Source organism: Vigna umbellata, chromosome 11, assembly GCF_029865625.1.
Source record: "Vigna umbellata cultivar VRB3 chromosome 11, Vumbellata_1.0, whole genome shotgun sequence".
Classification (NCBI taxonomy): Eukaryota; Viridiplantae; Streptophyta; class Magnoliopsida; order Fabales; family Fabaceae; genus Vigna; species Vigna umbellata.
In genome coordinates this window covers 32,668,378-32,690,619 of record NC_142175.1, presented here as the reverse complement: position 1 = coordinate 32,690,619, position 22,242 = coordinate 32,668,378, and the positions used below count along the sequence as shown (strand labels likewise).

The following is a 22,242-nucleotide window of genomic DNA, read 5'->3' as shown; positions in this document are numbered from 1 at the left end:
TAAAATATTTAATTAATATTAGAAGGTGCTAATATTGTCTGGAAAAGGTTCTTCTTGCATGCCATGGAAGTTCCCGCACTGCACCTACTCATTAGCCAGTTGAAGGTGAATAATATGGTGGACAAGGGGATAATATGGTTCATGGTGAACCAACCTGGTACACTCTTACATTCATCATATTTGTACTCCTTAATTGAACTAAAACTTGTTGAATTGAGAAATATACTTTGAACTAGATAGTCCATAAGGTACATTAGTTCATGTACTTCAGTTAAATTAATTAAAATATTTATACAATTCAATTACAGTAATTGTTTGCTACGAGTTTACAACAATTTAGTTTAATTTATGCATTATGGCCGCACCCTCGTCTGCATTAAATCTTTTTGGCCCTTCTCTTTCTTCCTCTTCTTATTCTTTCCTCTGTTCCAACTTTCTTCGCCCGAGGTCCCAGAGGTTTTTCTGGGCGTGAAGCCTCATCGGCGCAATCATGTCTCACCGGCGGACCCTTCCGAACACCCTAAGCCAGGTTGGCGGCAGTTTAAACATCGTCGCTGAAATGGATTCTGGGTGGCAAAATAAAGAGAAAAGAACTTGTTGGTAGCGACTCACAGAATCAGAACTAAAAAGTGAAAATATTTCCAAGTTAATACTTTTGGATCATGAAGAAAGGAACTGTGCGCCGCCGCTGTAGAATCTCGTCGGGAGTCTGAGTCACGGTCCGCTTCAACCATAGGTGGTGAATGGAGACAAGTGATTGCGGTCATGCTACGATGTGATTGTGAAGAAATTGGGTAAATAGATTTAATCTTATATTTTTATTTGAATCTGGTCTTCTAAATTTAGTAATTTTTACGATATTGTTATTAAATTAAGTTAGATCGTTTATTACCCTAATTTGATCATTTGTTAGTTCACTACACTTACATGATCATCTTAATAATAAATTGTAAGTGTATACATGTACCCCCATAACCAAATATCAACGTCACTCACTAGGAACAAATTCTTGTTTGGATACAACACAAAAAAAAAGTCTGGTTGGGAAAGGGTATCATCAATACCATACAATCGACTACCATCACACCTTCAGGGCATTGGTAAAGCCACAGACAATGAAATTGCTGCTTTATCTTGCTCTATCCAAGGGCTACTAGTTCATCACTAAAATGAATGTCAAATGTCAATAATTTATTTCTCCAGGATCCCATGCCCATGTTCATCTACATGGTCTCAAACAAGCACCAAGGTGTTTAGAAGCTGTTATACCGTGTTAGGAGAGGGAAAAGAAAGAAGAGACACAGATGTTAAATCTTTGTATTGAAATGACACCATGGAGTTTGATTTATACAAGTTCATTGTAAAAAATACATGTACACAGAAGAAAATTTTCTCCTCTGAATCAGATAACAATTGGCTATAAATCAGATATATATTAATATAGAATATATTAATACAATTTCCAACAGTATACCTTACATTGACATTGCCCATTGTATGTCTGCAATGGCTGGAAAGTTAAAAATATGATTGTCTTTTCTTGCACAGTTAACTAAACAAAAGCAAAAAATTCATATGATCCAAGTACGCCTGAGAAATGGGACAATTTGCAAGCAAGAAAGTCAGATTCCTCTGCTGCAAGAAAACACTATTATGCATGGACAATGTGGATTATTGAAGCAATAACCAGATAGTACCCTGAAAGAAAAGAAACCTGGGAATAGTGGGAGTTAAACTAAACTCTCATTAATTCCCTATAAGCTGTTAAATTTGTAATGTGGCTAACTGGAAACGTTATCTGAACTGGATTGGACCAAGCCTTTCCTTGGAGGGTTTGATGCTGCTGGCACATGGCTGCGAAGCAGATAACTCTGATTGCATGTTCATGAAAAAAGTGTCCACAATATCTACATAGACAGGGCTCTTAAGTCGAGAATAGTAGTGCAGTGCCTCTTCTATGTCTAGCACACGCTCTAGATCACCCGCATCCACCATATCCATTGCCTTCATCTTTTGTGCTAAAACATGAACTTTCTTGTTCATGTTTTCTGAATTGAAGTCCTCTTTTTTTCCGACCTGTGAGCTTCCTTTCTTCTTCTTCTCTTGTGCTCTCTCCTCGTTCTTGCTCTTTTGCAGTCTTTGCCTGGAAAAACAAACGGAGCTTTCAGTGCATGAAGCAGCTTCCATTGCTGACCCGGGCCTGTTGTTGTTACCATACATGTTTATTCGGTTGAGATCAGTCTGCAGGAGATCATAAAACTCACTGTAAAACTGGTCGCTCGTGCGAGTTCTTGCATTGCCAACTCTACAAAGGAATGGATTGAAGGAAAAAGATCTGGGAAGCTTTTGGTACTCTTCAAAGAAGAAAGACAAGAAATTTCGGAAGCCTTTGTTAAGAAAGACCTTGGTCTTGCGAAAGGTTTGTCTTAGCTGCATTTGGGTTTCTACTGTGAAAGTGAAAGGAAGTGGCTTTCTCTTCTCCAGGTTGCTCTCGATTTTTAAGGGCAGTCATGGTTATTATGGGTTCTCTTATTTTGTCTACATTCAGAATTTCAAACAAAGAGAAGTGCGGTTGGTAACTGGCTTATTAATAAGGTCACTTAAAAATCAAAACCAATGTGTTTCCTCTCGCTAGCTTTAAACTCTACCATTTTGTCTACGGCATCTCGTGTTATTTGTCCCTTTCAAATTCTTTTACTGTTAGAAGATCCAATTGAGTCCAAAACCAAACATTGAATAAAAATAAAAAAATAAAAAATTATATAAAGATGAAAGACCTATTAATTTATTGTCTTAAAATTTTGAATAAAAAATAATATTAATTCCTGATATATATAGTTGGACTCATATTTCATTTACTTTTTGTATCTTTTTATTGAATCTCCTGTTCTATAGAACGATCCAACATTAGTGTGTGATAATATGAAAAAAGATTAGAAATTACTTATTTCTCTTCCTGAATCGGGGTGTGATGGTTGACGGCAACGTTAGGAAGTACGAAGTCTGGAGACGTCGATGGAGATCCTGAAAAGAGTTATATTTTCTATTTAAAAGTCTGCCCCACTCTAAAAATGGCTTAGCTGGACGTAGGGTTCAGGGGTCGGAAGAGCACTGCACGTTGCGTGGTATCCGTCCCCGATAGCCATTAAAAATCTGGAAGACCGAGTGTCTCCTAGGTCTGATTGTACTCATAACAGGTCTCCAAAATGGTTAAAAATATTTAAAAAGGGGGTAATAATTAAATGATATATTTTTACATTCATTTAACACATGTTATAAGATTAAATTGTCATAAAAGTGTAAATTTTTATATTATTTCAGAAAAGAAGATAGTAAAAAATGAATAAAGATAATCAAATCAACGTAAAAAATTTATATTTACGAAAGAAAATTACTCTTAGAAGAGATTACGGATCTTCGGAAATCAGGTAGTTCTGAACTGAGTTTTTGATAGGTCTGTGTGCATGCTTTGTCATGCAGCTTGACTTTAACTTTATAGTACTACAGTAAAAAAATTAATGCCCCTCAGTAGTGGATTCAGACATTGCTTTTAACAGAAAATTCGGTATGTGTCACTGAGGATAATTAATGGTAGGAACAGAATCTGTTAGGAGTCAATTTGTTGGGAACTGGATTAGAAAGTGGAAGAATGAAAACAAAGATGGTAATCATTGTATTTCCTGATTGTGAAAGAACAGAAAATAGGAGAGACAAATTTTTTTCCAGATTCATTTACATGTATTATTTCTCTCCTTTTATAAAGGATTAAACAAGTCTTTCTCGATAAAGTGTTCTGAATTTTAATATATTTTGCTTCTTAAAATTAAAAAATGAGTGATCCAAATATATTAATTTTTTTATTTGTTCATCGACATCTTAAATTAATATTTAAATTAGAACATAACATGTAAATAGTTCAAACATTAATTTAAAACTATTTGACATATAAAAACAATTTATATTAAAGTAGTAGTTACTCATAAAAACCTAATACCATTATAAACCTAAAATCTTAAAACTTAAAATAAGTTTTATTTTTTTATATGTTACTTAATTTTTTTCATCTCTATTCACAACTTGAATTCATATTTTTAAATAGGTTGGAGTATTTGTAAATAAGTTTATAATTTTGTTATGAATAAAAAAGGAAGTGATATAAGGATGGAAATCCTATGCGGTTAATAGGCGCATGATTTCCCAAATTATGATGTATGGCTAGGTCAGAAAAACCTTGTAATTTTGTAAGAAAAGGGTGATGGTCCCCATTGTATAGTGAGAAGAGTGCATTCCGGTTGCTGCATTGGGGCCACTGTAGGCACTTGCCAGTCTTTTAATTCTTTCACCAACCTCTCTACACAATTATAAAATTATATATATATATATATATATATATATATATATATATATATATATATTATGTATGTGTGTGTTTTCTTAAAATGTTGTATGCCCTGTAAATAAAGCAACTCACATTACTTTCCAAGGGTAAACACAGGCTATACTCGTGACCTCTGCGTACTGATTAAAAAGTGAGCAACGTATATTTACTTCCTGCACACCCATAAATTTTTAAAAATGATTATTTTTTCTCTTATAAAACTGACTATTTACACAAAAATAAGTAGTGTTTTGCTGAATTTCATGCGGATAAAGAAATGGATGGAAAGTGGAATGAAATGAAAGAAAGGGAAAGAGAATAGAAGTTAGGTTGAAGGGGAAGATGGAAAGAGAGGGAATGGAGGAATACATAAACACAAGATAAATAACTTTCTATTATCAACATAAAAGAAAATTATACGTATTAGATTAAAAAAATTAATCGATTAACCAATAAAATATTTAGCTTTTATTATGACATAATAAATAATTCAAAAGATTATTCAAATATATTAATATATGTAACTAAATTTATTCTATCACCGATTTTTCAGTTACTTCTTTTCAATCTAAACACTAACTCTATCCACCTTCTTACTACTCTCTCCTCACCTCAATTCAAAGAAGAGAGAAAATAAATAAATTTGTGTGAAAAGTTATTAATAGATGTGATAATAATAATAATAATAATAATAATAATAATAATAATAATAATAATAATAATAATAATAATAATAATACATTTATTATAAAATCTATTATAATAAACAAAAATAGAAATGTTAAGACATAATATTATGTTGAAGTATCCTTAATATAAGTTATATATATATATATATATATATATATATATATATATATATATATAAAGATAATCAATTATACAATAATATCTAAGTAATTGTGTAGTAAAACAGAATGAATTATGTAGCAAATTCATTATAATCAATCATATTAAAACATATTTCATTGTGTTATAATATTATAATATATGAATCATGTGCAAGACATTATGCAAAGAAAATTTTCTTTATATTTACATTTTTTGTTTCAATGATTGCATATTTTACCCTTTATAAATTTCTTCAGTCTCTGTCTTTCCGTGATGCAGATCCAAATAAGCTCTAATGGGGGCCATGTAAAACAAGGGTACTTGCCCTTAACTTCACTGTCGGCGTGAAAGGCTAAAGAAATTAGGCAGCAGACATCAAATCTCTTACATTGAATAGGAAATCCAACGAGTTTACTCTCATTCTTTTCTTGGTCACAATATGCCTTTAATTGGTTCCAGATAGGGTTCATTAGTCCCTACCACACTCTCCACTGCCATTTTAAAAGAACGGATATTAAGCACTCCTAAAATCCAATGGTTCTAATTAAAGAGGGTAAAAAAAGGACTAAACCCAACGGGCAAACTCGCTATTTCAGAAAGAAAAAAGCGGATCAGTCGGATGAGCCCAACAACTAGGCTTCATATTAATGTTGGTCAAGCCCTAATAAAATTCGGCGAAAGGATGATATAGCTAGACCAAAATTTGAAACAGTCTAGACAACAATCAGGTTCAACCCTTTTCAGTCTGCAATCAGTCCAACAGCCCAGCATCAATCTATTTCTATATAAAAAATAAAAAATTTCAACCCGTTTTCATGTAATATTAAATTTTAGATGAAAAAAAAAAAAAACAGGCAAGACAATCTGACAGGGGGCCAGGCCAAATAAAGTTTAACCTGTTTTCAATTAGTAAACCAGTTTGATCCAACCCGATTTTGACAAAGCAATATCATTAGGCCAGGTTTAAACAGATTGAATTAATCCATTTTGACACCCCTATTTCTACTAAGTATAAATAATGTTGGATATGCACTTTTGGTGATAATAACGCAACTTCAAAATGGCTTGGGTGTTCTGCAATTCTAAAACTGACTCCAGATATCCCTTGCAGAGATAAAATGTTAAATAGAAGAATAGTAAAACTTCCATAAAAAAGTGTATCAGTCAGTGGGATAATGGCCACCTTTGTGGGTTTGCATGCATCCTCAGATGAATAAGTGTATCGGCCAATTAAGCCAACTAGAGTTGGACAAATTTGCAGTTGGGAACTCATTTTTGTATCTTAAATGTGCTAACAGCTTGAACTATTTATAGTCTGCTAACAGGATCGGCTAAAGGGACTATCGGCAGCATGTTTTTTTGAGTTTGAAAAACTGATGCAAGGACCTATGTACCTCACCATAGCTAATAGAAGAAACAAGACGATCTTTTATCCACTGCGGGAGCTTGGTGACTGGGTGAGCCATACTCCGTTTTGAGGAATCAGATGTGTATCTTACATCAACCAACAAAATTGCTGCATAGTCATTAATGTGACGGATAGCTCTACCTGAAATAAACATATTTATCATGAAAGATTAGGAGAAAACCCATTAAGATGTGCCGAATTTGCAGGTACAGATTGCACAACCAACAGAAAATCACCTATTATATAATACCTGGATTTCTTCATTTAATTAACAAACAGTTAACTAATTTTAGTTTTATCTATCGTTATTGTATGATTTTTGCCTCAAGTTCCCATTGTGACGATTAGATCTCAAGATTTCTACCATTTACAGTTAAGCCCCACCACGGATTGCATCACATATTTAATAAAATAAGCGACGAACTAGACAGAGTAGCCATGACAAGACAATGAGTAAATAAACAAACATCCGCTAAACAAACACAGCATCTAAACTACAACGACCCAAAAACTATATATTTTGATGGCATTAACTTAAATGTCGTGTTGAGGATTATTGAGGTCAATTATCGTTTATATGACAACAAAGACCAACAAAAAAACTGTCTTTCATTATAAGCAAATTAATACACAAATATCGGATTGGATGTAATCAAAATGGAGGAACATCCTTTTAGATGAAAGAAAACTAAAAAAACTCAATTGATGCGATTGGAACCGAGAAACAAAAATCACACAACATCTGGGAAACTAAGCATGCAATTGAGCCAACAAATTAACTAACACACATATTGAGTCTTGAGAATCCAATCTTAATTTTTAAATAAATAATTTAAACCAAATAGATCCTACGAAAATTGGTTTCTTCCAAAACAATGCTCAACCTCGTATGAATATACACCCCACAGAAATATCCTTTAGGGGGGTTACTATAAGTTGTAAGTACGCACCTATTGATTGATTTACAGCTTTCATGCAGAGATTCTCATAGTACTCTTTTCCTCTGTGAGTGCAACTTCTTAAGACAGCAAAACCACCTTCAACATGTCCACTGTATAGATCATAACTCGTAGAAACGCTAGAATTATCAAGCTTTAGATTTTGAAAACGATCAATGTGCTTTATCCTCTCCAACAACTCTATATCAGATGGACTAGCATAGGGTAGTCCAACCATGACTATACATCGGCCCATCCCATCACTTAAGTTGATCCCTTCAGATAACTTCGCACCAACAACAGCAAGGAGTATTGCACCACTACAAGATGCTTGGTTTACTTCTGAATTCATACCCGATAATGTATAAATGGTATCTTTATATTCCTTGAGAACGGATTCAACGTCCATGTTATTTCTTGGCTCCCTAAAGACACGCTTCCTCTTTGTAATCCTTTCAAGGATGCCAGATAATTCCCAATGCTCATAGACTCTATTTTCATAATCAAAAGATGGGAAGAAGACAACAATTCCTTCCGGAACCACAGTAACCAGATTACACAGCAAAAGACCCAGTTCTCTCATCTATAAAGCACAAGATGCAGCACAATCAGTCATTTTCCACAATTAATATTTCATTAAATTAGACTGAAGAATGAGGATGGAACAATGCCCACTCACCATGTCTGGTGAGCTCCTGGAGCTGAAGCTAAAATCAAAGGTGCGTCCAGTAGGCCCCCGTGCAACAGCAATTGGCATAATGCTATCTGGAGGAACAATATGCCCACATGAAAAGAAATGCAACTGGTTTGGTGGTAACCATGGAAACAGTCTCTCCCTAGTCTCTTCTATTGGTTGAAGTGTTCCCCCTACTAATACAACGGCATGTGCTTCATCTACAATCTAGAGAAAGTTTCCTAGTTATTTTCTTCTTCATGAATCTGTTTGGAAGAGAAACTTACAGCTACAGAATAATTTCTAATTAAGACAGCAGTATCAGGCAAACCTCAGAAAAAATCTTCTCTCCACTGAGCATAACATACTTCAGATATCCTCCTTGCTTCTTCAGGCTTGTTAACCTGAACCTGGAAATTATTATCCTTCCATCACCATCATTGTTTGTCAGTGATAGTAACATGTTAGCTAAGGCCTGGAAAGCAGATAGACAGCTTCCCTCCTCGGCATGTTGCTCGATGTTATGGTGTGCTGGTATCTTTGCCATGGCAGCAAACTTTTCTCCATAACCACTAACCTGGAAAATCAAGAAAACTTTCATATCAAACCGACAACAGAACATTCAGAAGCATAGTGTGGGATTCACTCTAAAGAAAAAGTATATATTACGTGCGAAGATTCACCTTGTGCATGATATTACTTTCTTTAATGTATTTCAACAATTTGACCAAGTTGATATTGTCTATATTTTGTTCAAATAAAAAATCATTGATGGCCATAGTAAAATCGGAGCTACTTTTTTCAGAAGCTTGATCTATATCACGGCAAGAATCTATAAGGTTTCCATCTTTATCATCAAGAAGTACTCGGAGAAATGCTTGTGTGAGGACCATGAGAGTTTGAATGTATCTCCTATTAGTAGAACCCAAAAGACTCCGGAATCTCAGAAAGTACCGTTCCAAATGGTTGTGCACAGTCTCCAGCTGTAAAAAGTAGAGGACAATCATATAATAGTTGACGAAAAATTAAACATCCCAAGTATGGGTGTAAACAAAATACAACTTGCATGATGTCTAATGTTTGCAATTAAAGCAACTGTATTTGCAAATCGCTGATCCATGATCATTAATTTCCTTTGGTTTCGTAGGCTTTCCAGACCAATAACCTAAAATAAAATATTGACTTCGCTAAGATGATTGGGAAGGCAATGCTGACAGAGTTCTCAGGGTAGATTACAATAGATAGTATCAACTTATGGCAAAAGGGACCCAAAAATGCCTATACAAAAGCTCATTGCAACTCTAGACCAGCTTTTAAAAGACACTGTCAAAATTTCAAACGAGGTTAAGATAGAAATGACAATCATACCTGTGATAAAGTAATTTTGGAGTCATACATGTTGATGAGTGAATCAGCTAAATTATGAGCCTCGTCTACTATAACAATATTGGATTTCAAATTCAGGCCGAGGGCATCACGAGATGATTTTGAAAGAAGAGATTGATATGGTAGGACAACAAGATCAGCTCTTCGAACCATGCTTCTAGACCCATAATATGGACAAGTTCCCATAGTTCTTCCGAGATTTGCAAGATCTTCAATATCCAAGGGTCTTTGTTGAAATACCTCATTTCTAAATTCTTGTTGAACTCTGTGTTTTCTAAGCATTGGGCAGCCAGAGGTGGCCTTTGTTCTGCGTATCCCTGAACCTACTTTTAAGTTCTGCAAGTCAGATCAACCATTGTTCAAAAGATATTAGTGTCTACACTCCTGCCTTCTTTACTCAATTTCAAAAGCTTTTACTAGCACTAAGTAGTGAATACCAAGATATATATACTTATCAGCTCAACATTAAGCTTGTCATCTTTAAAAACTGCACACCTTAACTTTTTTAGCATCATTTTTCTTTTTCTTCTGAAGTTCCAAACATCGCTCATTTATGCGTGTAGAGTTTCCAAGTGCAACTACCTCTGCAAAGCATGAAAGCACGCAACAAATCATGGGTAAAATATAAGACCATCTGCAGCTACTTGCGCTTCAACAATTGAAATAGAAAGGATAACAAAAAGAAGTATCATAGTGAAGCAATCTCAAAACCTTCATTAATGCAAAGATTTTTCCTAGAGCCTAAACTCACAACCTTCATCTCTTTAGCGAAGACAGTCCTCCGCAACTCCTTTATGAACTGCGAAAGCTGCGAATGAGTTCTACTACAGAAATAAACCTTCAACTTCTTCTCCTCCTCTTCCTCTTCGCTAGACTCATCTTCACTAGAGGAACTAAAGGAGGTGTTAACAGTCTTCCTCTTGGACATATTACTCCCTGGCCCTCTCTCATCTTCACTCTCGTATTCCTCCAATAAAAATTCCTTATCAGTAACACCCACTGCATCAATTTTATTTTGCGGACTCTCACACCCCTTCTCCTCTCCAGCACCCATAACCCTAAAATCCTTACGAATTTCCGTCCTCTTTTTCCTACTATGAGATTTTCCCCACGCAGACCCGTACTTTTCTTCCTTCTTATTATTCTCCACTTTGTTGACGACAAAGTCTCTCATCCAATCAGGTTCGTCATCTGAACCAACTCCACCACCACTCCCCGGATTCTCATCACAAACTGCTTCCTGTTGTAGCCTCTTATCAAGCACCCATTGCAAGGCACTGGAAATCACACTCATGGTCTTCCCTGTCCCTGCTCCAATCAAACACTCATTTTAGCATGACAAAAGGATAACCTAACTGAATCCAATAAAGCAACCTTGATTTCAATTACAACACGAAATTTGAAAAAATAGAAGTTAGTCACCGCTCACCAGTTGGGCTTTCCAACATAGACACGCCTCCCTCATTGAGAGATTCATACAAGCTGTTCATGAAATCAATCTGAATCGAATAGGGCTCGAAAGGAAAACCTGGGAATTTTGGCGCTACTTCTTCATCTACCATTTTCAGTGTGCTATTCGAGTACAGGCAATCCTGTTATTCTTTCCATATTTTATTTCCATCGTTTCTCTTTTGGCGGGAACATAACTTTACCCTTTTTTTTTTGGCACTGCTATTTAATTGGGCCGAAGACGCAAACCAAAAAATATATCAAATTTGTTTTTATTTTCTGCACCCCCTTATTACTAACTGCACTCCTCAATCACTTCATCACATCACAGCTGCCACCACTTCTGTTTTCATAATCACTGCTGCTGAAAAGGAAGAAGATGAGGAAATATACAAAAAATTCATTTCAAAAAGCTTTTTCTGTAACACGTGTTTCAGAATGTTCTTTCTAGAACATATTTTTTGTTGGGGTGTTTAAAAAACTTTTTTTCAGAAGGTATTATATGTGTTCGAAAAAATTAATTATGAAAATCCTATTTCGAAATGCATTTACTATGTTTTGGAAATTTTGTTTCAAAAATTTTATTCAAAAAATCTAGTTCTGAAAATTTTATTCCATGAATTCAAAACTCGGTTTCACGGAAGGTAAAGTGCTTATTTTCTAATTTTGAATCGTGTGGTTCAAGAAGTAAAAGGCTATAATATGTCCATAATCCTCATCCCGAAGCAATTAATAGATATTAACAACAGAGCTCTTTCGCTTTGTTTTTTTTATCTCCTCCTCTTAATTTTATTTTATATGCAGTATTTCGACTTGATGATTGAAAAGAACTTTTGTTTTAATTTCTGTATTTGGTCTCTTCCAAGTTGAATCTTAACTATGTTCCGGTCGGCTGTTTTCATGTTTACTATCAACAACGGAAAATTGAATAGCTCTAAATCTTTTATATTTTTATCTCTGTCGTCACTGGCATATACTTCCTTCAAGGGTGTAAAAAATTAATTTTTGCTTTGAAGTTTGTTAAAAAAAAAAGTATTGTAGTGATGAATTTGCAATAACATAATTTTGTTAAATAAGCTGAAAATGGCAGAATCATTCGTCCAAAATATTTGCTCGTTGAAATAATGAGTTAGATACATTTTGTCTCGTATTTTAATTCGAGTTTAGTCTTCTAATTTTTATTTTATTTTTTTACTTTAATCTTTTACGATATTGTTATTATATTAAGTAGATGGTTTCGTTAGTTTATTACAAAAGATAAAAGCTGTGATATCCAACTTATCAGTATTATTTTGACCACGATCGTAGCAAAAGTTTATATATTAACTTTTTAACAAATTTTATTAGAATAGCTGTACGTCAGATCTCATCAAATGTTAAAATGTGTTTCTCAATGAAAAGAAAATGCATAGGTCTAAGCGAAAAAAAAAATTGAGTTTATATGATCTCTCTCTATCCTATTTATAAGATAACTGGCTCTATGTAAATTATAGCAAGTATTTATAAATAAGAACTTTCAAGAACTGTTTCATTTAAAAAAAATGTTGTATTATAACTTGTATTGATTTTAATCCGTTTAATAAGAGCTTTCTCACAATAAACGGATCACTTAGACGAGGGAGCCCACCTTGGCAGTCGTCTGGCACAATTATCTGACAGCAGATGGCTTGAAAAAAAAATCCAATAAAGAATCTTAAAATAATTGCATTGACTCAAAATTTACATCTGATTTGCCTGAAAAAACGAACCTTAATTACAAAACCTGACTTTATAGGTTGAAAATTTGAATTGCCTTTGTAGCTCAGTAGTTGGATGCCGGCGGTTGCAGAGAAAGGGCAACCCGACCAAGAAATATCACAAGAAAAAAAGTGTATTTCCGAAGACAAAGAAAGCGCTTCATCTGATATTTACTGTGTTCTGAACTCACCAAATTTATGCTTTTCGTCGTGCAGCTGCTTGAAAATATCATCAAGCTCTGGAAATGCCGACGTCAGAAGTAGCTCCAGGATGTCAAAAGCCAGCTGCTTCAAGCAAACGGATGACTGCAAGAAAGTCAAAAGGATTGTGTACGACTGTTATTAGTGTAACACATCTTGAGCTCTTCATTCATTGTGCCCCTATTCAAAGTAATGTGCTTGTGAAACAATTGCTCAAGTAATGACTCAAGCTACAAAAAGGAAAACCCCAGAGTCCACTCCTGTCATGAAAAATTGCTATATCCGAACAACACCATAGCTCAATAACAATAACCAATCATCAATAGACTAATTTCTTAACCAATAAAAATTTCAACATATTGATTACACTAGAAAGGTGTCAATATGAAAAGCATTTCACGAAAATTGTACCAACATAATCTCCGTGAGAATTTGACAGAAAAACTCGTTAACCAGAAACTGTGATAATGATCATATCTATATGAGCAACCATCTCAGACAGATCTAATCAAAGTAGTAACCGTACCATAAAATATATAATCATGCTCGTGCCCCGAGCGAGTGAAGTGAATTATACATTGGAATGCAATGTCCAGCATCATAGCATAGTGGGACAATGTTACAACTTAGAACCACCAAAAAATTAATAGATAACAAAAGAAACTTCTGTTGACAACTTCAATACTTAGACAGAAATTACCTGAAGGAAAAAATATAGATCTCTAGCACTTTGCTCATACTCCTTCCGACCAACAAGACCTACAATTGCTGGTGGTGCTTGATCTACATAAAAAGGATGTGTGGCTAAGTAGAATACATTTTCCGGTGGAATTAGAAACAAGACATTGAATAAACCCAATTCTGCAAATAAGTGAGAGCAGTATAGCAGGCATTACCAATCATTAACTCATATACAAATTTTGCACGCCGATCTGCCTCCCGTGTCTGTTCATCTTCCAACATAGGAGAAGATACTTGTGTAGTTTGATTACCACGAGGAGAACTTTGAGATGGGCTTCTAGGTGGTGGTGGTGGTCGTCTATTTGGATGCTTGGTTATGAATATTCCATCAGGCCAGAGTATCTGTAAAGAAAATTGCAGTCACAATATATTATCAGTACAATACTAGAATGGTGATCATATGCTTATTAGGGGAATTGAAACAGTTACAGAAATTTAAAAGGGAAGCGGGTCAGAAGATTACTTGCTCTACTCGCTTGACCCCTGAAGCAATCACTGATCCCTTTCGAAGAAGCAGGATTTTCTCAATCAACCAGTCATCAAATGCGTCACCCATTCCTAGTTGTAAGACTTGTTTAGCAACCCAAAAGGCCTTCCGCCTGTATTGCACACAAGTGTAAAACGAAACAGATGATAACCAGTGGAACTTATTAAACAACTTATGTTTAAGGTTAAATGAACATGAATTTTCAAGTCACCTAATCCATCCACCATCTTGAACCTGTAAGATAACGTCAACCAAATCCAATATAGGTACACTCAAATTTGGCGGCACCCACTGCATTAAAGAATTTTATATTAATCAGAACCAAAGATGATCAAGCATATAAAAGTAGAACAGTATAAAAAATCAAATACAGTCATATATCTGTTTGAGAACAGTAATGAATGATAAAGTTTAATAATACATCTATTGCTGAAAAGAAAAAAGAAAATCCAGAATTAAAACTTATTGTCGCTGTAACCTCTGTTGGAAAAGCATCAGAAGTATCACGGTGCACTTCAGAGACCTCATTCGAACTATCTCTTCCTTTCACTGTCTTTTGCGAGTCATTGGGAGAAGGTGCACTCTTTTGTGCTAGAAAGTCTGTATTTCCTCTAGAATTGTCAAATGACTTTGTAGGTTGATGTGTATTCTTTTTTGGTAGAGAAAGAGGCAAGTTGTTTACTTTTGACCTCAATCCATCGGCCCCAACATTATTTTTTCCTTTCATAACTGACTCTTTACTTTCAGCACTACAGTTTTCTCTCCGGAAGGACACAGGATCGCTTGCAGGTGCATGAAAGTGAGAAGTGTTTTTAGTCTTCTCAAATGGCTTGGCATCCAAGCCGGCTAGAATAGTTTCAACAAGGAAGAAATGAAAGACGTGTCAATAGATGGGCGAGAGATAATAAAACTATGAGTGTTCACATTCTTCACCAACCATGTCTCACCTGATAATGTTTCCATGATAGAAAAAGAATTTGAGAATATGTAAGTCTGCAATACACATGTGATGATAAGAGATGAGTAAAATAATTGTTAAAAAAGAAATATCCACAGCACTAAAGGGAGGATTGAACAAGAAATCAGACCTGAGAATCAACACTGAGAAAGTCCCACACTTCAATTGATTCCGAAACTGTTGGTAGTTGCATAAGTTTCTGAGGGCCAATAAGACATGCGTCAACAAATATTGGATGATTAGTTGAAAATTGTTAGTAAAGACAAGAACAATGCTACATGATAGATGCAAAACGAAGTATTATTTCAAAAGAGGGGTACAATCATACAATAATACAACATCTATCCTGCTGGTAAGAGAATATTGGTGACCCCAGTTCCATCACAGCACCAAAAGCAGATAAAATGTTATTCAACAAAATAAAAACAAGAATGTGAACACAACAAAAAAGAACAAGCCATGCAAATTTTATCCAAAAGTGTGTCTACTGCCTCGCATTGGGAAGTGGAATGGAGAAACTAAGAAATGTGAGAATTTAATTAAAAAAAGTAAGTTAAGTTGACCTTCAAATATTTATCCAGTAATTCACACCGCTCTTGAATGACTGGTACATCTAAACCAGTTGACAGAAAATGTTTTGGTGGCAAATGAAGATTATACTCAGAGAACTCTTTCAGGCGTCTATGTAGCTCCTCAAAATGACGAAACCTTGAAAGAAAAACCAATGTAAGAAAAAAAGAAGGAAGCAAAACAATAAACATGTGAAAACAGAGTAGATTGAAATTTTTTATTAGAAACATTGATATAAGACACCAGAGACGTAGCACCTTCTTTTAATTGACCAACTGTTATTATTTATATCTGTAACGGATATGGAGTACACAGCAAATGTTTTAGAGCCACTCTTCACAATATTTGCACCTAAGACCTGCGGCAGTAAATTAGCTTACATTTTTTATACAAGCATAATATAGCACATGAATTTATTCATCATTGATTAAATGAGCGGGTTATGACCATCATAAGTACCTCACATCTCAACTTGTAAAAGGAATCCAACCCAGAGGAACTTTTCAGGGGAGTAATAGGCAAACTACTAGATTCTGTTTTAGAAATAGAGTGGGCAGAAGAAGAGGCTGCTGCTCCACTATAAAGTCTGCTCAAACTTTCAATATCAGCATCATCACTGGACTCCTCAGAATCCACATGTGATTTTGAAGCATTAAGTATGTCTTGACCATCACCAGATAAAAAGCTTGTCCTCTCAACTTCCTGCCACGTTTGCATTTTATGAACACCTGACCAAGACCTTTTATTGCCAGATTGGGCTCTGGATAGTCTTGAATAGCGAGAATGGCTCTTGTTCCTTTTCTTTGCACTGTGATTGTCAAAATTTTCAAGTGGGTGATGAACATGAGAAACTGCCTGCTTTCTATTACTTCTTCCATCCCAAACCTTAGTGACAGGGGAATCAAGACCAGTGACAGTACTACTTTCATCATCTTCAGAAGTATAAGATGTACTGCTCTCTGAATCACTTATCTGCCCATAAATGTGGATGTTCTCATCCTCTTTGTATGATGTAACTGACTCATCGTCCTTACATGAGGTAACTGAACTTGATCCATTCTTGTCCACATGAATGGATGTATTTTCAACAGATAATTGACTACTGTGTCCAGAATTAATGTGGCGTCCCTTTTGGGGAATAAGCTTGGAATTATTATCTCTTTGTTTGGGTCCAGATATTGCTTTCATGTGGTCTACCTTTGGCAGTTTCCCTACCACAGGATGCTGTGTAACATGCTCATTTGACTGGTTATCACCATCTTTTTTCTTGTAATTTTTCCCTTTAGTCCACACATTCTCAAAATGTTCAGGAGCAAGAGCTTGGGTCTTTCTGCGAGAGATGACATCTAAAATATCTCCCCACTCTCCACCTGAGCGATGTCGTTGAATATTTTGGTCACCATTAGTTTGGGGGTTTGCAGATAGTGAGCTCCATGTACGGGAAGATCGAGTATCCACTGAAACTGAAAGCAATGGATCTTTAATAGTATTATCACGAGCATTTTGTTCTGCAGAAGTCTCTACATTTCTTGATTGACCATTTTTTAGCTGCACAAGCTCAACACCAGTAACAGAAGGATCTGAAGTCTTGGCGAAATCATGAGAGGAAGCCTGTAACTCATCTTCTTTAGTGTGAGATGCCTCTTGAGCTACAGTAACCCCCTTGTTAACCTTGGTCTTGTTAACCACTACGGATTCAATTCTCTCATTAAGAAATCTATCAACAAAAAAGGGGGACAATGAGAACAACATACATACGTCAAAAATGGTACAAAAATGGGGAAAATGGATACCTTGGATTTGCTAAGTTTAGGACAGGTCGTATTACAGCACATGCAAGAAGCTCCCTGACAGTATATCGAAAGAAAGAACACCGCAAATCCTCAGACTTGAAAGTAGCATGCATAAGACCGGTCATCAGATGCTGCAAAACCTGCAATTTAAAAACACTCAACAATATAACCTAAAATTGAGAACACAAGAAAATAACATGGCTCATGGACGAAAACAAAACACCCCTTACTCAATGCAAGCATATAAAACAAGAAAGGGAAAAAACCTTATGCTCAGCTTCTGCAGAAAATAATGCAGGATGCAATTTGTTCTCAGCAGCCAAAACAATTTTTAGTTCCATGTCTCGACTTTCGATTGTTAATGGACCAGTATGATGTTTTCCAATTGTTGAATGGGCAGCACGAAACAGCTCCAAGTGTGTGCAAATAACATTAACAAGATCCCTGAACCAAAAAAAGCTATCTTCCTTTCAATAAAATTACAATCTGATATAAAAGAAAAATTGCAGACAAAAATGTCACCACGAACCTTATTAAAAAATCTATCAAATTTATGTTTCTCATACGTCCTGAAATTTCCCCAAGAACACCATTAATTATTTGCACTAACTCCTCAGGACCCTCTTTGTCTGGTGTTAACCGAGAATACCAAAGATCTGTCACCCACTCAGAAATTAAATGTCTGGTGAAGTGATCAATTGCATCCTCAACGACAGGAGAATTCACTTTTGTTCTCCATTCAAACTTTGCAATAACTTTAGGATTTTCCATAGGCTTCTTTGAAGACTGAACATTGATGGAGCCTGCTTTATTGTTGTATGCTGCTGCTTTTCTCTTCATTTCAAAATCTAACGACAAATAGCGGAGAATAATAATCAAGGAGGCTGCAGCTGGCAAGTTGACCCAAACTGAGGAGCTTGTTACTGAAATGAAAGAAAAAGAAATTAAACCAAACAACAAGATCTAAACACAACATGAAGCTACAAATTAACAAGTGAGAACCTCTTAATATGCACAATTTTCTAAGTACCGAGAAATAAGACTTTGCTTGGAGACATGAACCAGTACCAACTAAATTTATCATTACCAAAATAACACAACAGCAGTAGGTGTGTCTGAGAAACCAGCCTTAGCTGATAAAAGTGATGAAACTCAACTAAAATGTAGGGCAGCTATGGTTTCATTGAAAAATAATATTTTATGAATTTTTGTATCTACTTTATTCATAATTTAGATAAAAAAATGTGAAAGCCTTTGAAGAAAACAAAATCTGCCCCTCTCCCCTTAAAAAAAATTCAAAACTATCAAATCCTTCACTGACCTCTACTCGTTTTTTTCTTTCTTTCTTTATCCCTAGTCCAAACCCAACACAGTCACAGAATTAATTTTTATTAAGTTTCCACTTCCATCTACTTAAATATAATTATGGTCATGTTTTTCTTATCTCGTTAATACTAAATTGGAAACGCACAAAAAAGCATAAGGAGGAGGCATCACAAGAAAAGAAACCATAAATGTTAATACCTACGTGACGACATCATTACACAGATATATTCAGGGTTGCAATGCATGACAAAAGTGGTCAAATAAAATTTCACAACGAATTCTAATAAAACTGATGTGATTTTCATAGAACCTATTTTAGGAGGTTTCATAAAATTGTTCTTTGCCAATCTCAAGGTAGATTCCTGTTTCTATATGTATATATTATGAAAGCTTTGGACTGTTATTCACGTTTCTTACAACACCCATGATTTTGCAATATCTATAGTAGTGTACTCTATGTTAAAAGACAGTAGTAGTTCCCTCAGTTGTCCGGAAATCTTGAGATTCTACCCAGTACATGCCAGGTTCTCGCCACAATGATTGCTAACCCAAATTCTTTCCAGCATTTCATATTTCCATAATGGATCTCACTTTGGTTAGTACCGTATTACATCACCAACAAAAACAAAGAAGTAAGTAACACATCTATAGGAAATTAAAGAAAACAGCAGCTAGTCTTTGATAGTGAAAATTTTAGGAATGCAATTACTAAAGTAACACTTTGTACTAAAAATTATCATTTAATTTGACAATAAATCTATATTTTGCTTCCCAATAGCAACAAGAAAAATAAGTGGAATCCAACAGATTTTTCCTCCCACGGAAAACCTCCAACGTCTTTTGTACAAAAGAGCTCCAAACGACGTCGTAGTCTTTAAAAACTGATAAACCATCGATCCTATGTCCTAACTTCAACAGCATTGTTAAAATTGATTTTTCCATATTCAGGAGCAATTGATGCTAAATACCACACGAATTTATCCCTACCATTCATCGTACAGCAAGTAATGCAATAACGACTATAAATACCTGCAAAACCCTCAGCACGAGATTACCATAACTAGAAGAAAGAAAAAACTACTGAAACCAACACAAGCAAAAGCATGCAAACTACTCTCTCAATTGGAGTTGATTAAACAAAAGAGAAACAATCACGTAGACAAATGAAGTGAAGGAAAACGAAAGTGAAACTCACAGGACATGAGATAGGAGATTCCGACGACGCATACAACGAGGATGACGATCCGTTTTTTGGCTTCCTCGACGAGGTCTCTCACTACCACCTGGTTTGGCTTTGGCGGCATGTTCATCGCAAACGAAATTCTCCAAATCGCCGCGCAATTGGAAAAGTAAAAACTCGATTCAAATCAAGTGAGGAAAATTCCGCCGAAGATACTTACGAAGAATTGGAGAGAGAGAGAAAGAGAGAGAGGTTAAATTGAATCGACGAACGTGTGGCCGTTAGGTTTTTCGGTAGCGTTTGCCGGCGAAGGCAATGAGGTGGTGGTGGCGTGTGTGCTTGATTTTCTCACTTTCTGTGTCAGTTTTGTTTTGAACTCTCACCTGATATTGACGACGTGGGATTCATTTCTTCTTTCTTTCTTTCTTTTCCACTCTCATTCCATCTATGCTTATGCAGCTATTGCCATTTTCATTTCCTCTGCGCTCATCATTTATGTTTTATTTTATTTTATTTTATTTTATTTTATTTTATTTTATTTTATTTTATTCTATTTTTCAAGACACGATTGAACTCTTTACCTCATCATTTTCTTCTTTTTTTTTAAATCCATTTTGTTAAACCAACAAACAAAATAATTGGATTTATTGACCGTTGCATTATGAGAGAGATGTGTTATTTTAACCTTCTTTAAAAGGTAATCCGAAAATTAAAAAGAAAACCGATAAAAAAATATGGAAACAAAATAAAAATTTCCAAGAATGTTAATTAAAAAGGAAAAACAAAATTCTTAGGTATAAAATATTACTGAATACATTGATAAAGATTAATTATAAATATATGTATATGTGATATATCGTAAAAAAAAAAGAATTTCACTAATTAAGAATAAAACGTGTTTATAGAAGATTGACAGCAAAAATGGTCCATGCATGCAGACATTGCGTATAGAATATTATCCACTTATTATGTTCCAAATTGCAAGCTACCAACAAATGTGTTTTATTTCATGGGAAATTTTTATTTAAGTTTTTACTATTTAAAAATCACTTTTCAATGATATAATTTCAAATTTATGAAAACAAAAATCCATAAATACTAGTGAATAATAAAAATCTGAGTATTTTTCAAATAAGTAATCGACACGAAAATCATAAGATTAGGTTAAAATCATATATTATAAGGCCTAAAATTACCTTATAAAAAATCAGTCTGATCCATGAGTATGTGTTGACCCTACAATATAGTCTAAAATAAATTTCTCAAAATCTATCACAATATCAATCACATTATTTCATCTTTTTTTCTATTTAAAAATAAAAAGTTCGTTTCCAACAAACTTCAACATAACAAGTCTTAGCTGTGAGGGGATTAGAAATAAATATATATATATATATATATATATATATATATATATATATATATATATATATATATATATATATATATATATATGTATGAAAATATTTAAAAATATATTAATTATGTATTTTTTTAAATAATACAACTGTAAGTCACGTATTGGACATAAATAATAAAGAAAAATAATTTATAATATTTTTGTATTAAAATTTTAAATTAAAATTGATATAAATATTTTATGTAAGTTAGATTTATATTATATTTTTTTAATTTATGTTAATGAATCATAAAAAAAATCATCAATAATATCGATGACTTGATTTGATAATTGGTTTAAATTATTGTGACAATAATAATATAAATAAATATTTAAAAATATGTTATGTTAACTGGAAATAAAAATAACAAAATTAAACATTATATAAGAAAAAAAAGTTTTATAAATTAATTGTGTTTAAATATAACGTTTCGGGGCTTTTCAAATGAGTAGCCAAATCAATCCCTTTAAGCTATCTTTTAACTGTATAGTCTCATACCTATACAGTCTCTAGATCCCTCTCATTCTGGTGTATGTTCGATTCGTCCATGTACCCCTTCTACTGTATAGTCTCATATCTATACAGTCTCATACTTGTATTCGGGTGTCACATTAAAGATTTTAGTCCATAATTTCTGTAGATTTCGATATTATATTGAGTTAACTTTAATTTTTCTTTTAAATTTTGTGAATACAAATAAAAGTTAGAATCCATGATTTAATTCAACATGCCAACTCGAGTAGTGACCTTATCATTATTTGTGACTATGCATTATGGTGTAGCTGTT

At 34.3% G+C, this 22,242-nt stretch overlaps 3 protein-coding genes across 3 annotated transcripts; all 3 read right to left on the bottom strand.

Annotated features, from left to right (window-relative positions):
- Nucleotides 1-186: 186 nt before the first annotated feature.
- Nucleotides 187-2,803, bottom strand: LOC124824068 (uncharacterized). Its single transcript, XM_047296433.2, has 2 exons — nucleotides 654-2,803; nucleotides 187-566 (listed from the first exon to the last, which is right to left on the bottom strand). Exon 1 carries the CDS (start codon nucleotides 2,434-2,436, stop codon nucleotides 1,795-1,797), a length of 642 nt encoding a protein of 213 aa, XP_047152389.1. The 5' UTR covers nucleotides 2,437-2,803; the 3' UTR covers nucleotides 187-566; nucleotides 654-1,794.
- Nucleotides 2,804-5,407: 2,604 nt separating this feature from the next.
- LOC124824066 (RAD3-like DNA-binding helicase protein) lies at nucleotides 5,408-11,194 on the bottom strand. The gene is made up of 9 exons (XM_047296431.2): nucleotides 11,044-11,194; nucleotides 10,326-10,922; nucleotides 10,110-10,198; nucleotides 9,597-9,950; nucleotides 8,912-9,211; nucleotides 8,560-8,805; nucleotides 8,235-8,456; nucleotides 7,568-8,138; nucleotides 5,408-6,758 (listed from the first exon to the last, which is right to left on the bottom strand). The coding sequence occupies exons 1-9, from the start codon at nucleotides 11,174-11,176 to the stop codon at nucleotides 6,550-6,552; spliced, it is 2,721 nt and encodes a 906-aa protein (XP_047152387.1). The 5' UTR covers nucleotides 11,177-11,194; the 3' UTR covers nucleotides 5,408-6,549.
- Nucleotides 11,195-12,730: 1,536 nt separating this feature from the next.
- On the bottom strand, nucleotides 12,731-20,531 carry LOC124824065 (phox (PX) domain-containing protein). Its single transcript, XM_047296430.2, has 15 exons — nucleotides 20,071-20,531; nucleotides 18,079-18,472; nucleotides 17,816-17,993; nucleotides 17,550-17,689; nucleotides 16,216-17,473; nucleotides 16,014-16,114; nucleotides 15,750-15,894; nucleotides 15,317-15,385; nucleotides 15,176-15,221; nucleotides 14,707-15,074; nucleotides 14,440-14,519; nucleotides 14,205-14,340; nucleotides 13,897-14,083; nucleotides 13,701-13,783; nucleotides 12,731-13,105 (listed from the first exon to the last, which is right to left on the bottom strand). Exons 1-15 carry the CDS (start codon nucleotides 20,183-20,185, stop codon nucleotides 12,971-12,973), a joined length of 3,435 nt encoding a protein of 1,144 aa, XP_047152386.1. The 5' UTR covers nucleotides 20,186-20,531; the 3' UTR covers nucleotides 12,731-12,970.
- Between the last annotated feature and the right edge of the window lie 1,711 nt (nucleotides 20,532-22,242).

Bases quoted from the DNA above. Each gene is read 5' to 3' on its own strand.
- LOC124824068 (XM_047296433.2), bottom strand. From the start codon at position 2,436: ATGCAGCTAAGACAAACCTTTCGCAAGACCAAGGTCTTTCTTAACAAA.
- LOC124824066 (XM_047296431.2), bottom strand. From the start codon at position 11,176: ATGGTAGATGAAGAAGTAGCGCCAAAATTCCCAGGTTTTCCTTTCGAG. The intron at 8,457-8,559 runs GTTTGCCTGATA...AACTTTCTCTAG, and splicing joins GAGAGAAGATTTTTTCTGAG to ATTGTAGATGAAGCACATGC. The intron at 6,759-7,567 runs GTGCGTACTTAC...TGTTTATTTCAG, and splicing joins AGCTGTAAATCAATCAATAG to GTAGAGCTATCCGTCACATT.
- LOC124824065 (XM_047296430.2), bottom strand. From the start codon at position 20,185: ATGAACATGCCGCCAAAGCCAAACCAGGTGGTAGTGAGAGACCTCGTC. The intron at 15,075-15,175 runs GTGAGACATGGT...AAACTATTCTAG, and splicing joins TATCATGGAAACATTATCAG to CCGGCTTGGATGCCAAGCCA. The intron at 14,084-14,204 runs GTAATCTTCTGA...TTTTCTTTACAG, and splicing joins GGGTCAAGCGAGTAGAGCAA to ATACTCTGGCCTGATGGAAT.